This window comes from Bufo gargarizans, chromosome 11, assembly GCF_014858855.1.
Source record: "Bufo gargarizans isolate SCDJY-AF-19 chromosome 11, ASM1485885v1, whole genome shotgun sequence".
In the NCBI taxonomy this organism is placed as follows: Eukaryota; Metazoa; Chordata; class Amphibia; order Anura; family Bufonidae; genus Bufo; species Bufo gargarizans.
Genome location: NC_058090.1, coordinates 27,725,546 through 27,742,786, shown reverse-complemented (window position 1 = coordinate 27,742,786; position 17,241 = coordinate 27,725,546). Strand labels below are relative to the sequence as shown.

General features: G+C 43.9%; 2 protein-coding genes across 2 annotated transcripts in view; one reads left to right on the top strand and one right to left on the bottom strand.

The window, feature by feature from the left end:
• Window positions 1-17,241, bottom strand: part of TDRD9 (tudor domain containing 9) — a 166,224-nt gene that overhangs the window by 135,415 nt on the left and 13,568 nt on the right. Inside the window, exon 2 of the mRNA XM_044272040.1 lies at window positions 4,180-4,282. Coding sequence (XP_044127975.1) covers window positions 4,180-4,282 — 103 coding nt within the window. The remainder of the gene's footprint in view (window positions 1-4,179; window positions 4,283-17,241) is intronic.
• Window positions 10,483-16,897, top strand: RD3L (RD3 like). The gene is made up of 4 exons (XM_044272042.1): window positions 10,483-10,594; window positions 11,088-11,166; window positions 11,446-11,770; window positions 14,869-16,897. The coding sequence occupies exons 3-4, from the start codon at window positions 11,472-11,474 to the stop codon at window positions 15,158-15,160; spliced, it is 591 nt and encodes a 196-aa protein (XP_044127977.1). The 5' UTR covers window positions 10,483-10,594; window positions 11,088-11,166; window positions 11,446-11,471; the 3' UTR covers window positions 15,161-16,897.

Sequence of the window (17,241 nt, the reverse complement as noted above, 5' to 3'; positions counted from 1 at the left end):
CACTTAAACGGATGTCCTGCACCATCTCCAACAAACATTCCTGAGTAAGTGGTGCGGAGTCTATTGCAAACACCGAAATATTTTTCTCTAAAGCACTTGTAGTCAACTCATGCAAACGGACGAACTGACCATCAACCAGGTTAACCCCTGCCCCACTGTCAATAAATACCTCAATTCCCACAGTTTTGGACTCTAGCGCCACTTCGGCAGAGAGGAGGAATCAGGTACTACCATTAAATTACAAAAGTAAGTTCTCTGACTCCCCACCCACACCACCAAGAGTAAGATGGGAATTAAACCGTTTTTTTTTTGTTTTTTTTCTTGTTTTCACCTTGACGCTGATCATAAGAACATTAACATTAACAAAATGTTCCCTTTTTCCACAGGGGGGGAAAAAAAAAAACAAACATACTCCCTTCTTATGACCTGACAAACTCTTGCAAGCAGGCCCAGGGGTAGCTGCCCCTAACTGCATAGGTTCATCACCAGGCATAAACTCAGGAGTCTCTCCACCCAAGGTGTCAGAGAAAGCCGCCATGTTATATGTTAATTCATCCAGAGAGTGAGGGATCTTGGATCTCTCTCTTAGGAGTCTATCCATACGTACAGCAAAGGAAATAGCCGCTTCCAATGACTCAGGATATTCGTGAAAGCCCAATGAGTCCTTTAGCCTCTCAAATAATCCTTGACAGAATTGGCTACGGAGAGCAGGATCATTCCACTCCGTATCCATAGCCCATCTCGTAAATTTAGAGCAATAGGTCTCAGCAGAACGCTCTCCCTGCTGTAAACCACGTAACTTGGTCTCGGCCAGGGAGATCCGATCCGGGTTGTCATAGATAAGACCTAAAGCTCTGAAAAATTAATCTACCGACCGGAGGGACTGTGATCCGGTCAGTAGAGAAAAAGCCCCCAAGACTGAGTGTCCCCTTTAACCAACGACATGATAATACCGACTCTTTGACTCTCATCCCCAGATGAGAGCGGACGTAACTTTAAGTACAATTTACACGACTCTCTGAACCAAATGAAATCATTGCTTCCCCCGAAAATCTGTCTGGAAGTGCAACCATAGGTTCAGGACAGGCCTGGTACCTACTACTGGCATCAGCAACCTTTGATCCCTGGATCTGCGTGCAGAGGTCAGATACCTCTATAGACAGACCCTGCAATTGTCTAGCCAGTGCAGCGATTGGATCCATAGCCTCACTGACACAAACAAAAATGACGGTTAATGGCAGTTGATAAGGTCACGGCGCAGTGTGGGTGGTAAACTCCACACTGAACACAGGAGGGAAGAGGTACTAGACCTGGAAACTAGGGAAAGGTCACCACCTAGTGAATCCCTAAAATGAGCCCTGACTACTATCAGTATGAACAGACTTCGATGGTAGGAATGTTCATACACAGGAACCTAAAGCCCAATCTGACCCTAAAGGACCCTGGAAATAGTGTCAGGACAAAGAAGACCTGTTCCTTTCCAGCTGAAGGAACAGGAGACTCCCTCAGGCCTAATACCAAAAGATAGGGGGAAACAACAAACTAGAAATAGGGAAAAGACACTTAACTCCGAAGTACGCGGACGAGCCGGAACTCACAGGAGAACCAAACACCAGCACTTCCACAACCAGAAGGAGCTATCAACCGCATAGCATGATGGGTAAGACCAGACTAAGTAGAGGAGTGGGAATTACCACATAAGCTACACAGAAGACAAGAGATGTGGTCATATCCAGCAAGAACACAGAAACAAGTGAAAACAAAGAGGCTGTCAGATCACATCACATCACATGCAGCCAGTCTCTTAGATGTTCTGACCCTTGTCACGGGAGAGACTGACAGTTACCCCCTCTATTAAAAGGAGCTATCCGGTTATTAATATTGATGACCTATCCTTAGGCTAGGTCATCAATATCAGATTTGCAGAGGTGCGACACCCCAGACCCCCACTGATCAACTGTTAGAAGAGACCAGCGCTTTGCAAGTTCCATGGCCTCTTCCTACAATACCAGACATCGGTCACATGGCCTAGCTGAAGCTCAGCCCCATTGAAGTGAATGGGGCTAAGCTGCAATACCAAGTACAGCCGCTGTTCTACATACAGAGTTGTGCTTGCTCCAGTGAGCGAGGAGGCTCCCTGAAACAGCTGATGAGCAAGGGTGCCGAGACTCGGACCCTTGCCAATGTTATAATTATGACCTATCCTTAGCATAGGTCATTATTATCACTTCTTTGATTACCTTGTAAACATATTGGTACTGTGGGCACTGTGATGAGCTTCCTCTAGTGGTGGCAACAGGCAGTTAGAATGTTTTGAGCAAGTTAAGTAAGCTCTGTACCCTATGAAGATATGTTAAGAAATGAATCACAGAATTTTGAGCCCCAAAATGAATCAATGTTTATAGTTGGAAGTATACTTTTTTTCTTTTGGATGAGGAGATATTTCAGGTTGAACAAACAGTGATAATCTGTCATTTTACAGATGACTGCTCCTATGTCCTATCAGAACTTCAGTGTGGGACCAGGCCCGCAGTCTCATATAGTGGCAGTTAAATGGATGAGATTTTTTTAAACCCCATGTACACGGTGTGGACATTTTTAGTGTGGAAATTGAAATCTGCAGCGTCAATTGTTCGTGCGGATTTTCAGTCTAGATATTTCAGAAGCAAATCAGTGTCAAAATCCAGGCCAACACATGTGGATTTGGTGTGGAAACTGTGAAAACTGAACGAGAATGTGGGTGGAAAATCTGCACGAGCTACTCTGCCATGTGCACATACCATGTGTGCCAGCTCTGCTCTTACAGACTTGGCTTCTCCATGCATTACAAAATCGGCTATATACATTTCAAATTAGCAATTACCGCAGAGGAAGTCAATGGACAAATCCAGCAGAGAACAGATTGCGGAGAGCGTTGAAGGCTTCCAGTGGAAAAAAACTAAACAAAAAACTAAGAATGGTGTAAAATAATTCAGCCCCCCCAATCGCCCGCCACTTTTCTGGGTCCACCTCTAATCTCTACTTCCTGATTGCTCTAGACCAGGGTTTCTCAACGCCGGTCCTCGGGACCCACCCACCGGTCAGGATTTGAGAATATCCCACAGAATGAATACATGTGGTAAGTCCTGATGCATGGACACCAATTATATCACCTGCTCAATACTAAGGAAATCCTGAAAACATGACTGGTAGGTGGTTCCCGAGTACCAGAGTTGAGAAACCCTGCTCTAGACCCACAGGAAAAGAACGCTTTAGCCAATCACTGCAAACAGCAGTGAGCAGCCTCAGCCCCTAGGCCAAAGACCGGCCAAATTGTCAATTCCTGTGTGTCGAGAGAAACCAGGACGTAGAGGGCGGCAGCAGACCAGGAAGGTTTGTAACGAGAGCGGCAGGGATCTGTAAGGTAGGACTTATGTAATTATTTTGCACTAGGGCTGCACTATATGGGAATTTTGTGCGATTGCGATTAGGGCCCTAAAAATTGCGATAACGGTACGCGATGCGATATTTTGAGGGAATTGTGCTAGAGGTCTATTTGCTTGGATTTTCAAGGCAAAAGCACACACAAATTACTGATAAGCATAACTACATTTCTGCATTATCTCAAGAACTGAAATGCACAGTGTTTCAAAATAAAACATCTTTTACTAAATTAAATAACATATTTGCATTACTGCAAAAGTACAAAATACAAAACTTGCCATTTTCTTAATAGCACTGCACAGAACAGATAAATAAAATAGAATAAATAAAAGAACATTTGTTCATTAAAATAACGACTTGCCTCCAGCCCCTCCTCCCTCCCCATACTGTAACTGATGTATGGCCGGTCGCGCTGTGCAGCATAGCGGCCGGCGATACATCCGTGTCAACCACGTAAAAAGTCAACCATCGCTTTATAAGGCGCACTGCCGGGGGGGGGGGCGGGAGTTTGTCTTATAAAGCGAAAAATATGGTAATATAATTGCAGCATTTTTGGGTCGGCCAATTGGCGATTGCGATATGGCGATTAATTGCGATTGCTTTGGCGATATATTGTGCAGGCCTATTTTGCACTGCCCTGGGTCTTTCTTTCAAGGAATTCTTATATTGCACTTCCTGAAAAAATGAATCAAAATTTGATATTGGGAGCCTTGGTAAGCTGCATTTGGGCCATGAGTTGTACGAGAAGGGAGATGCATCTGAAGTACCTGGTTCTCTGCAGTCATTGCTGGAGTACTTCTGTAGTTCCTGATCCTCCAGGTGCCTAAACTCAGCAATATATGAAATTTCATTTGGTGTCCTGAGAAAGATAAGCACACACTGATGTTACACATTGTAGACACATGCAACCTTCAGTTACAGCAAATTATTACTGTAAATCAACTCACAGCTGAACTGATGAGTAGGTCTGCTACAGATTTTCTCCTTTTTCATTAAGGGATTATTACATTGCACCATGGAAATAAACTGTCTATTCGCTGCATGTCAAAGAGTCGCTGAATCGCTTTCAGGCAATTTGTTTAATTGGGCTTATTGATAAAGAGCAACTGTGATGCCATGACCAATCTGCCCTTATCCCATTGAGTTACACATCATTGCTTTATTCACCACGTCATGGGTTAACCAAGGTGTTTAAATGGGGTTGTTGCAATCAGACAATTCATTTTTGTTGGAAGAAAATGTCCCAACAATCAGCCGCAATCTGTGGGGGAATAAAGCAGCAAGTGTTTATTTCCACTGCAGCGCCACCACAGGGGAAAAAGAGTATTACACAGTTTTTACACAGAAAAGGTGCAAGGGTACCTGCGCACGGTGCAGATAACGTACATTTTTTTTTCTGAGTGGATTTTCATGTGGACAAAAACACAAAGTAATACAATATACGCAAAATTAATGAGATTTCACAAATGTCATGTACACCAAAAAAATCCGTAAAGATTTAGAAATCAGCAGCATATCAATTGTTTGTGTGGCAAATTAGCTTCAAATCTGCAATAAAAATCAAAAATAACACATGTGGATTTGGTGCTGAAACACACAGAAATCCACATAAAAATCCATGAGGAATTTCTGTTTGTCAACCCATGTGCAAGTACTCGAAGGCAATCTGCACACATTGCGGAATACATGCAGTTTTTCCATGCGGATTCCCGTGCAGAAAAACCGCATCGTATTACGTGCATGAGATTACACTAATCTCATGTACACTTTGCAGATTTTTTTCCATGCGGAAACTAACCTGACACGCGCAGATTTCAAATTAAATAGCATGTGAATTATGTTTGCAGTTTTAGCTGCGGATTTCACCCTTTTCAATGGCAGGGTAAGATCTGCGGCAAAACCGCATCAAATCTGCACCAAAAACTGCAATTAGACATTGTGGAGTTTGGTGCGAACATGCTGCAGAAACCAACATAAATCCACAAAGAAAATTCGTGCCGATCTTATGTGCGTTCACCCGCACCCGTGTGCAGGTGGCTTAAAGCTGATGCTCTACTGCAATAAGGTCCAAGGCATGCCATGTAAGTGATTACACTGGGCAGACACTACCTGTGGCACCCCGGGGATTGCCGATATGCCAACTAAAGTCCACCCAGAAGTGGAGGTGCCAACGGCATCACACGTAGCAGAGGAGCGGAGCTGCAAGCAAGATGGAAAGGTAAGCTCTCCTCCCCGCACAGTGCTCGCTCCCCTCTACAAAGGCTCCACTGCAAGCAATGATTGCATACATAAAAGATACAGCACATTATCAAAACGGACAAGAATAGGACACGTTCTATCTTTTTTGCTGGGCTACGGAAAAGACATATAGAGGCAGACAGCACACGGCTGAAATGAATGGGTCCGCATCCTATCCACAAACAGGGATCAGATGCGGACCAAAAATACGGTTGTCTGAACACTCCCTAATCGGTTTCTCAGCCCAAACAGAAATAAGTTAACCGAACAATGCCTGCATGGGCATCAAAGTAATGTCAGAGGTTACTTGCTTAATTATGATCTACATCAACATACAGCCCAACCGCCACCAACAGTAGTATAAAAAGTAATTCCTAACAATGAAAATAAAATAACGGGAAAGCAGGGAGGGACCGTCTAAAAGAAAGAAGGCTAAGAAGCCAAAGGTCCCAAAACAGTAGGAAAGATCCTTAACCATGGCCCCCAAACATTGTCAGATTTATCAGGGCAACCTTAGGAAAAATAGATGAGCTTATATAAAAACCATGGATTCCTAGGGGAATGCACATTTTTCCTAAAACCCAATGACTCTATGTAACGCTGGACCACCAATGATTATTAGTGAGTCACAGTGCAGACACAAGAAGACAAGGCTATCAAAAGGTAGAGGGAGTGTAATGAGTAGGGATCGACCGATTATCGGATTTACCGATATTATCGGCCGATATTCAGGATTTTGAACGCTATCGGTATCGGCATCTATTTTGCCGATATTCCGATAGCGTATGGGGAACACAGATCGCGCTTCTGTCAGCGCTCTCCGTGTTCCCCTTAGCAGCACAGGGGAGAAGAAGCAGTGTCTCCCTCCCCCTGTGCTGCTGCTGCCGCTGCCGCCAATGAGAGGACAGGGGACAGGAGGAGGGGAGGAGCTATGGCCACTGCTCCACCAATGAAGATTAATCTATCATTCATTCATATACAGGAGGCGGGAGCTGCAGGATCACATAGCCGGCTCCCGACCTCTATGAGCTGTAGCTGCGATCTGCGGTAGTTAACTCCTCAGGTGCCGCGGATCGCAGCTACTGCTCATAGAGGTGCGCCCCCCCAAGCCCCCCAGTATCAGACATTGGTGGCGCAGTGCGCCCCCCAAGCCCCCCCCCCCCCAGTATTAAGCATTGGTGGCGCAGTGCGCCCCCCCTCCCCCCCAGTATTAAGCAGTGGTGGCGCATAGGGCCCCCCACCCCAGTCGCAGTGCGCCCCTCCACAGGATCCCCTCTCCCTTGCTCCTCCGATCGGAGCCCCAGCAGTGTAATGCTGGGGCTCCGATCGGTTACCATGGCAGCCAGGACGGTATTGAAGCCCTGGCTGCCATGATAAGCTCCATGCTGCTGTGTGCACAGAGCACACAGCAGCAGGGACAGTGTGAGCTCCTATTCACCCTGATAGATCTCTGCCGATACCGATAGCGCTGACGGAGAGCGCTGACAGAAGCGCGATCTGTGTTCCCCATACGCTATCGGAATATCGGCAAAATAGATGCCGATACCGATAGCGTTCAAAATCCTGAATATCGGCCGATAATATCGGTAAATCCGATAATCGGTCGATCCCTACTCATTACACTCCCTCTACCTTTTGATAGCCTTGTCTTCTTGTGTCTGCACTGTGACTCACTAATAATCATTGGTGGTCCAGCGTTACATAGAGTCATTGGGTTTTAGGAAAAATGTGCATTCCCCTAGGAATCCATGGTTTTTATATAAGCTCATCTATTTTTCCTAATCAGGGTGAATAGGACAAGGGTTCTAGTCCCTAAGGGGGCTAAAAGTTAGTTACAAAAAAAATAATAAAAACACCAAAATATAAATGAAAAAGAAAGATTAAAAAAATACACATTAACAATAAACATTAATTTTCAGCTGATTTGTGGGAATTTTATTTATTTTTTTCAAAAATGAAAATTCCCAGAATATCGGTATAAATTATCGGCTATCGGCCTGAAAGTTCACAAATTATCGGTATCGGTATCGGCCCTAAAAAATCAATATCGGTCGATCCCTAGTAATGAGCACTAGGAGCGTAGCTGTAGAGGTGCTTGAAGCCTACAGTCCAACCCTTGGTGCTCCAACTGCCAGATTTGCATAAAGATAAAAATCCTCATATTTACACAATTTTGCCATTTATTCCATAACGCTGTACATATGATGGTGCTGTACATATGATGAGGGGTGCACATACATAATACATACAATTGCACCAAGCATGAACAAGACGAGTTACAGAAGGAGAGAGGGCCCTGCCCGTGAGGGCTTACAATCTACATGGTATGGGAGAAGGACACAGTAGGTGCGGGTCAAGTTGGTCATGGCGGTATAGAGGCAGCAGGGTCACTGGTTGTAGGCTTGTCTGAAGAGGTGGGTTTTAGGTTTCTTTTGAAGGATTCCACTGTAGGTGAGAGTTTGATATGTTGGGGTAGCGAGTTCCAGTAAGGGGGATGCACGGGAGAAATCTTGGAGGCGATGGTGGGAAGAGGTGATAAGAGGACAGGAGAGGAGGAGGTCTTGTGAGGATCAGAGATTGCGTGTGGGGATGTATCGGGAAAGTAGCTCAGAGATGTAAGGAGGGGACAGGTTGTGGACGGCCTTGTATGTATTTGTTAGTATTTTGAACTGAATTCGCTGGGCAAAGGTGGATTAGTCTATCACAAAGAAAACGACTGGTTAACAGACACAACGGGGGAGATTTAGCAAAATGTATGCAATGGCAAGCTGACTTAGTTTCCCCTAGCAACCAACCAACCAGATTGGCCGTTTCATTTTCCAAAGGAGCTCTGAAAAAAGAAAGGTGGAATATGATTGGTTGCTATTGTTTTGATAAATCTCCCTCAGCGCCTTGTAGGACTAGCTCAGCTGAATGTAATGATACCGTTCTGTTGTTCATTCTGGAGAAAAAAGCAGTTAAGTGCATTCTGTGCACCCTTACTCCTCTGCCAGCCCCTCACACCCCTGCTTGACAGAGCTCGGTTCCTACAGTCATTTCGCCTGACCCTTTCAATCAAGCAGGAGAAGGAGCAGCTGGCAGAAGTAGGAGGAGAAAGGGTGCACAAAGTGACTTCGGCCTGCCTTTGGTGCACTTGGCCAATTTGCAAATGAATAAGTACTTTTTATCAGGAATGAAGCAACGGATCGCGAAGTGAAAAGCATCAGTGGATACAGCCAAGTTAGCCCTCCAAGGTGTGGTGTAACCGTGAATTACCTGGTGACAGACTCCCTTTAAATTTTAAGCATAGACTTGAACTTCAGTTGTACTTAGGGTACTTTCACACTTGCGGCAGAAGGATCCGTCAAACTGCATGCAAACTGATGGCATTTGTCATACGGATCAGGATTCTGATCAGTGTGACAAATGCATTTAAATGGCGGATCAGTCTCTCCGGAGAACGGATTCGGCATTTATTTTTTTTCACATTTTTGCGGTCGGAGCATGCGCAGACCGCAATGCCGGATTCATTTTGCCGGAACACTCAGGGCCGAATCCGGCATTAATGCATGTCAATGGGGAAAGTGTTCTGGAATTTTGGACGGAGATAAAACTGCTATGGTATGATCTTTCTTGTGAAAAGGCAAAAAGTCTGAACTGAAGACATCCGGATGCAACCTGAACGGATTGCTCTCCATTCAGAATACATTAGGATAACACTGATAAGGTCTTTTCCGGTATAGAGCCCCTAGGACGGAACTCAATGCCGGAAAACAATAACGCTAGTGTGAAAGTAGCCTAAAAGGGTTGTCCAGCTACTAATCTTTTTAAGAAAATGGACAGGATGTCTTTAAAAAAATAAATAAATAAATAAAAGCAATCCCATGTGCTCCAGTTCAGACAGCGATCTCCAATTCCTGGTCCTGACACAGGAATCATTAGCTGAGCCGGGTCATCCTGTATGTAGCCCTTCCTGTTGCTGCATCCAACCAAACCCATGATGCACTTCTCCTTCCTCTGCCACACCTCCAGCACCGCCTCTAACAACGTCCAGCTAGTTTATAGCTCCTCCCACCCAGCTAGTTACCTAGATACTCCCTTATCCATGGACATCACATCACAGGAATTAAGTGCTGCATGGACACGGTCATGAGACCACAGCCCAGAACGGGAGATAGGAGCAATAAAAAGGTAAAAGAAATACATTACAAAAACACAGCTTCCTTCATAAAAGATTATTTTAAAGGATGTTAATGCAAACTGGAAAACCCCTTTAAGGCTAGGATACCCTTTTAATATAAACAGCCTGTAAGAAAACAGAAACAAGTTTTCCCTTGAACCGTTAGCAGCCTTTTATCTTCTGGAATGCACACGGGAAAGGTGGTAAGAAGTCATGCTTTCAATTTGTCTTAAAATTTGCAAAGACAGCTCTGTCATTATGCGGCCAGCTCCTTCAGACTTGCATAGTACCATATACAATGCAATGTGAAAACCTTCCAGCTGAGCATTATTAATGTTGACATCTGAATTTTTCCAGTGTATAATATCTGCTTTAATAACGGCCATGCACATCATGTGTTATGTTGTATGGCATCTAGGGCACATTAACGCAGCCTCTGTTTGCCAACAATTCGGCATCGCTGGGATAAAAGTGTGGGGGTGGGGGGGGGGGGGGGAATCCATGTAACAATGCTAAGAAAACTCTGACTTGTAAAAGCAGTAATCTCAGAAAGGAAGTAAGGAGAAGAGCTGTCTCCTCATGCCTGGGGTTCAGACTAATAAAAAGAGACTAGATAACTGAAACGGAAGAGGGAAAAAAAGGAGGGGGGGGTGGAGACTGCTTCAGCGACCTTTAGTGCACACAAAATCGCCAGAACATGAGTGCGTGCCTCATCTATACGGTAGGAAGAGGAATTACTGGATTACATTTCAGCTCTGCACCAGCGTGATAATGGTATGTACTTATTTTTGCATGAAGTAGAGCTTGCTTATATGCCTTCTCCTTATCCCTCCGACTAATGAGGAATGTGCCATTTTCCTTCCATGCGCAGCCTGCATTGTTGCCTGCACCGTAGTCAAATACTGCAAGCAGACAGAAGCCTAAACTGCATGCAAATGTTAGAATTCAACTAGTCCACTAAGAGAGTATATTTGCATTTTAAGTTTTATAGAAGTACTTTTTTTTTTTTTGGGGGGGGGGGGTCAATAAAGGTTTCCACTTTCCAATTAAAGACCGTAACAAAACGCCACGACGAGGTCACATGACATCTTCAACTTTAAGAGCTTTCACATCCGCACATGCATTTAGTGCGCAGCACGCCACGATCCTGTCGGATGTCCTTAGCAAGCGGCCATTCTTGTAAGGTGCCAAGAAGGCAGCGTTAACCCAGACTTAAAGGAGATCTCCACTGGACTCTAATGAAACGGCACATGATATATTTCAACAGGAAACCTTGCAAGACCTGTAAGAAAAGTCCAGGACGAAAGAAAGGATACACTAAATACCCAACAGTCTGGGAATAAAAGGTAAACTATAAGCAGCAGACATTTTTGGTTGTTTCTTTTAAATATGGGTTATTCAATCTATATATATATATATATATATATATATATATATATATATATATATATATATATATATATATATATATTCATTCAATTATTTTTTTTTTTTATTACGACACTAAAGTAAAAATTCAAGCAGGAAAATAGAAATTTTTGCTTGATGTTATTTAACAATAAAACAAGGGTTTTCTTCAGGTAATGAATTCTAAAGATATTTATCTTAATAAAACTCTATTCCAGTACCCAAAGGAAAAAAAAAAAAAAAGATGCCCCTCTTTGGCTGGATGAAATGGTCCAGAGCAGAGTCAGACAAGTCCACGCAATACCCTGGCTCAGAAGTGGTGACCAAGACTTTGTTGAGGGAATTGCAATGGCACCTGGGAGAGCGTGAACGACTGCTGCACGAGATAGAGAACGAGCAGAGGGAACAGACAACAGGAGCGGATTATAACTGGCTGAGAAATGATTACAGCTTGAAGCCAAGCATCCCGGTAACCGAGCAGAAACAGCTGGAGGTTCTGTGCTCCCAGATCCAGCCATGCCACACCGGGACAGTGCTCAGCAGGTAATGCATTTCAGATATTTACCTTGCCCCAAAAAATACTTTGTTAACTTGATCAGCATTTCACTTTTGTAGCTAAAAATGTAAAAAAATAATAATAATCCTACTGTCATTGTTTTAAGACATATTTTTGTACCTTCCTTAGGCTACTTTCACACTAGCGTTGTTTGAATCCAGCAGGCAGTTCCGGCAATAAACTGCCTGCCAGATCTAGCAAACCGTATGTAAACCGATAGCCCTTTTTTTTCCTGATCCGGTATTTCACCGGTCTCATCCGGAATAACGGATTCAGTATTTACATTTTTTTCAAAGATCAAAGGCGAAACCAGCTCCTCCTATGTCTCGGCGCATGCGCACACCGGAAAACCGGATCCGTCAATTTCTGGAACACTTTATACCGGATCTAGCATTAATACATCTCTATGGAAATTAATGCCGGATCCGGCAAGTGCGGTATTGTTCGGGGATTTTGTCCAGTCAAATATCGTAAAAGGGACGGAACGGAAGACATACTGAACGGATTGCTTTCCATTCAGATGCGTTTTTTTTTCTGGTATTGAGACCCTTTACCGGATTTCAATACCGGAAAAGAACAGTAGCGTGAAAGTACCCTTAGCTAGAACTTTGTAGTAGTCATTCACAGTGTTTCACGCATATGTTTCCATGTACAAGATGACTGGATATAAGGGTACTTTCACACTTGCATTTTTATTTTCCGGCACAGAGTTCCGTCCTAGGGGCTCAATACCGGAAAATAACGGATCAGTTTTATCCCCATGCATTCTGAAGGGAGAGTAATCCGTTCAGGATGCATCAGGACGTCTTCAGTTCAGTCTTTTTTACTTTTCAGGACGTAGATAATACCGCAGCATGCTACAGTTTTATCTCCGGCCCAAAAAACTGAACACTTGCCTGAATGCTGGATCCGGCATTAAAAATACCGCAATGCCGGATCCATCCTTCTGGTCTGCGCATGCGCAGCGCAGACCTTTAAAAAGGTGATCCGGATCAGTCTACAAATGCTGTCCGTTTGCATGCAGATTGCGGGATACGGCAAGCAGTTCCGGCGACAGAACTGCTTGTCGGATCACTCTGCCGCAAGTGTGAAAGTAGCCTTAAATGTTGCATTTGCATGCTTTAACTTTAACAACCTCGGATGCATGTGACACAGGGCTCCATCCAGCAACTTTGTCTCATGGAGCAGCAAATGAAAACAAGGCAGGCATAGAACTAAAACATTTTTTAACAGAATCTTGGCCGTCAGTAAATAAAAAAGCAATGTAAACAGAGAAGTGTGAAAATCGCCTGCTTTGTTACAGATCGGCTATAAAAGTCAATAAAATAAAAAAAAAAGTGAATTTGCTAAGTATTCTGGATCAGGATGTACCAATACTCTCTATTCTATGACCTGATTGAGGCGGTCTTATCAGAGAGACTATCACCTCTGATAATAGGCTGACCACAAAATGTTCTGCTGCTGGGGCCCACGATGTTCAACTGTTATCTGTGGAGGGACCTTTTAGCGCCACCATAGGACAAATGAAGCATTACACAGCCCCTACTGTAATCAATGGAGCCCTTAGTAATGTACAGACATACCAGGTCCTCCTGACTGGAGTTGCTCTATACTAGCTAGGAAATTAGGATCCTGAACAGGAGAACCTCCTCCCATTTGGCATATATGAAAATGGTTTTTTTTTCTAAATTAAATGACCTATTTAACCTATAGGCAACAAAGCTTAATTTAGTTTCTCTAGCGGCCATACTATCAAAAAATCCAGTAAAGGGGATAGGAAAGTTAAGCATTATTCATGTCAGTGTTTTGGTCAGCGATTTCCATCACTGATTGTGAGCCAAAACCAGGAGGTATAAGGGAAAGATCTGCACCTGGTTTTGGCTCAAAAACACAGATTGAAATCACTGATCAAACACTGACTGTGTGAATGAGGGTGCATTCACACGACCGTATAAATGGATCTGCATCCGTTCCGCAATTTTGCAGAACGGGTGTGGACCCATTAAAAAACACTGCGTACTGTCCGCATCCGTTGTTCCATGTTCTATTCTTGAAAGTGGTTGTGGATAATAGGCACTCTCAATATAGCGCCGGCCAGGTGCGGTCCGCAAAATGCAGAACGCACACGTCCGGTATCCGCATTTTGCAGATCCGCAATCTGCGGACCGCAAAACACTTACGGTCGTGTGAATGTACCCTAAGGCATTACATCTTAGCTCAGTTCCCTGTCACTTAAAGAGGTATTCCAGTTGGTAAAAGTTATCCCCTATCCACAGGATAGAGGATAACTATTAGATCGGTGGGGGTCCCAGTGGTAGGACCCCCACAAGAACAGGGGCCCCATACCCCACACAGGTCCCCTGAAATGACCAGAGCGGCCAGTCAAACATGCGTTCAGCCCACTCAATTTATTTCTAAGGGAGTTTCAGAGAGAGGCAAGAGCAGTACTCGACTATTCCGAAACTTCCATAGAAATGAATAGAGCATCTTAGCGCATGTGCAACTGGACGCTCCAGTCATTTCAGGGGAGATGCAGGGGGTATAGGGCCCCCATTCTCATGATCAGTGGGGGTCCCAGCGGTAGGACCCCCACAGATCTAATAGTTAGGGGGATAACTGTTTCCAACTGGAATATCCCTTTAATTATAAGTCTTCTCATAAAAGACAGCTCCTATAAGGCAGGCATGCTCAACCTACGGCCCTCCAGCTGTTGTAAAACTACAACTCCCAGCATTCCCTAATAGCTCTAGGCTGCCCAGGCATGCTGGGGGTTGTAGTTTTGCAACAGCTCTGACACTGTAGAGGAACTATCTAGCCGAGTGTGACTTCCACCATCTGTTTGCCACGTTTGCCGGAAGCAGGACCCAGGGCTGCATGCTGAAAGGGCTTGTCTATGCAGAGACAAACCCCTTTTAAAAGGCTCTGGATGACCAACATATTGCTAGAACCTTCCAATGTTTCAGGACAAGGTCTTTATACATTTTTACCTTCCCATGAAACTATCCGTGTCGTTTCAATTCATTTCACATTCATGCAAAAAGTAACTACCAAATCTACAACTTCTAACCACACAATCTGCTCCTAGATTTCGAGAAGTTTTGGCAGAGAACGACGTGCTACCTTGGGAAATTGTCTACATATTCAAGCAAGTCCTGAAGGATTTCCTAAACTCCATAGACAGAGAACATCAACAGGTGAAGCTGCTGGACATGTGGAACGCAAACTGCCCTGTCAACTTCACAACGAGCGGAGATCCGAACCTACACAAGGAGGAAATCCCAACAGTGTCCAGCTACGTGGACAGGAATATGCAGAGCTTGTTCCCAACCTTCTCACATCGGATTTGGAATCTGCCGTACTACTACCCATCTAGTTAGATAAAGGGGGGGACCCACACTAAAACTAAGAACAGAAACGTTATGAACCTATTGTTCCAATAGGCAGGGATCTGTAACCTGCGGCCCTTCAGCTGCAGTGAACCTACACCCCAGGGCAGCGGCAGGTTGCAGATGGCTGCTGTAAATAGTGCAGATTTTTATAAAGAATCTGCATGTGTATCTAATACGTCTATGCAGATTTTATATATAGGAAACACAATAAGCAATCCTATTTTTAGCAAGATATTGTAGCTATTTTTACAGGCAATAGATAATATATAAATTGTATGACCCTATAGACAACTTCTATTTTGTACCAGTCAGTGATTTCCGTGTTCTGGTATTTTGTGTATGTACTTCTGATGTTCCTAAATTTTTATATACAAGTAGGTTTATATAGCACTTCAGATAATAATTAATGTTGGTTAGACAGAGGGAAAAATAGCTTTATAGTAATAGACTAGATACTGTGATAACTAAGTGTCCATAGCACATCATGTTCAAATGATGTTTTCTCACCACCATTTTTGCATATACTGCCACAAAGGAACGCGATCTGACCAAGACCCGTGTACTCACCCTTAGAGCCCGTTCACACGGTGGAATTTGCAGGCGCGGTTTCTGCACGGAAAATTTCACCACCGGCTGTGTGGTTTCCGCCTTCCACTGTTTGCAAAGGGAGGCAGCGCAAGCCAGAAGGGACATGTCACCACCGGGAGCCGCATCGGGTGTCCGCTGCTTCACTCAATAGCAGTGCATTGCAAGTGAAAAATTGCCATAGAATACAAGGGTGATTTTGACAGCATTACAACCCACCTTGTAACAGGTATACATGGTGACAACTGACTAACTGAGAACAGACTGTGAACCTTCCCTAAAAATGTCACCTCTGTGAGAAGTCCATCCCCTCATCCTGACCAGATTTTCTTGTGACAGCTTTTCAGGTTCTTCATATAGTATGTAAGGAGGCCCCAAGCAGTTTTTTTGTCATCAGGATATTTTTTTCGCTCACAAATACAAAAATTTTGGACACGGCAGTGGCCGCTGCACCAGCATTCACTTTAACGGAGCCCATAAACAAGAGTGGCGCTGTCTCCGTTTCTAATTTTAAGGCTCTCAGGAGGAAGGGATGTTATATCTTGCATAAACCCCAACCTGGGGAAGAAAAAAATAAAAATAAACATTTTTTTGATTCTACCTCAACACTGGGATCAGTTTCCACTTTTTGGGGGAAGTGAACACCCAAGTCTGAATGGAGGACTACTGTTCGGCATACAGCAATATTCACCTAAAGGCTTTGCAGCTCACTTGAGAGGTAAATAATACGCTTGATCGGTCTGCTATATGCCCCTACCTGTAGGCTGTGCACAAACAGGAGATTTTGGTGATGATCCAAATTAATTCAACTGGATTCCCAGACTATTGATACAGTCTCTTGAAGAGTGCAGACAGACAGACAGGTTGGAAAAAGTAGCATGTAACAGTACAGACACAACAGATGTTCTGCAGCTGTGTTACATGCATATTTGCTGCGGATTTTACCCTCTGCATTGTAAAGGTGGAAATCCACACCATAATCGGACACTATGCAAGTTGAAAATCCACAAAAGAGGTCAATTTCCATGCAGAATTTTTCCAGAGCATGTAGAGATTTTATGAAACCACCACTTTGCTGGTGCTGTCCATGGCGGAGAATCCACAGAGTATCCACTGCATGTGAACATTGCCTTAAAAGGGTTTACTCATAATGTCAAGCCCATTTTTAAATGAAGCTGGCCTGAGGGTGGCTGTGGGTCCAGCTTCACAAACCTCAGATGTCACAGTCAGCCAAACACCATGTCCACAAATATCTGGACCGACCTGGTTCAACAGAGAGTTGCTGATACTTATTACAGTTCAAATAGCCAGAGGCTAATATGTTTTAAAAAAAGACCTTAAACGGGAACTTAACATTTATTTTATTAAAAGATCTATGGAAAGAAAAGAAAATAATCTTAAAAATAAAATGCAGCTTGGCTCTGCGGCACTGGGGCAATATGATATTTATATCATTGTTACTGCTTATATTTGCAGTCTCTTTT

What these genes read in the sequence shown, in the direction of transcription:
- RD3L (XM_044272042.1), top strand. Translation starts at nt 11,472, where the DNA reads ATGCCCCTCTTTGGCTGGATGAAATGGTCCAGAGCAGAGTCAGACAAG. An exon ending in ACCGGGACAGTGCTCAGCAG is followed by an intron (nt 11,771 to 14,868) that starts GTAATGCATTTC and finishes ATCTGCTCCTAG; the next exon opens with ATTTCGAGAAGTTTTGGCAG.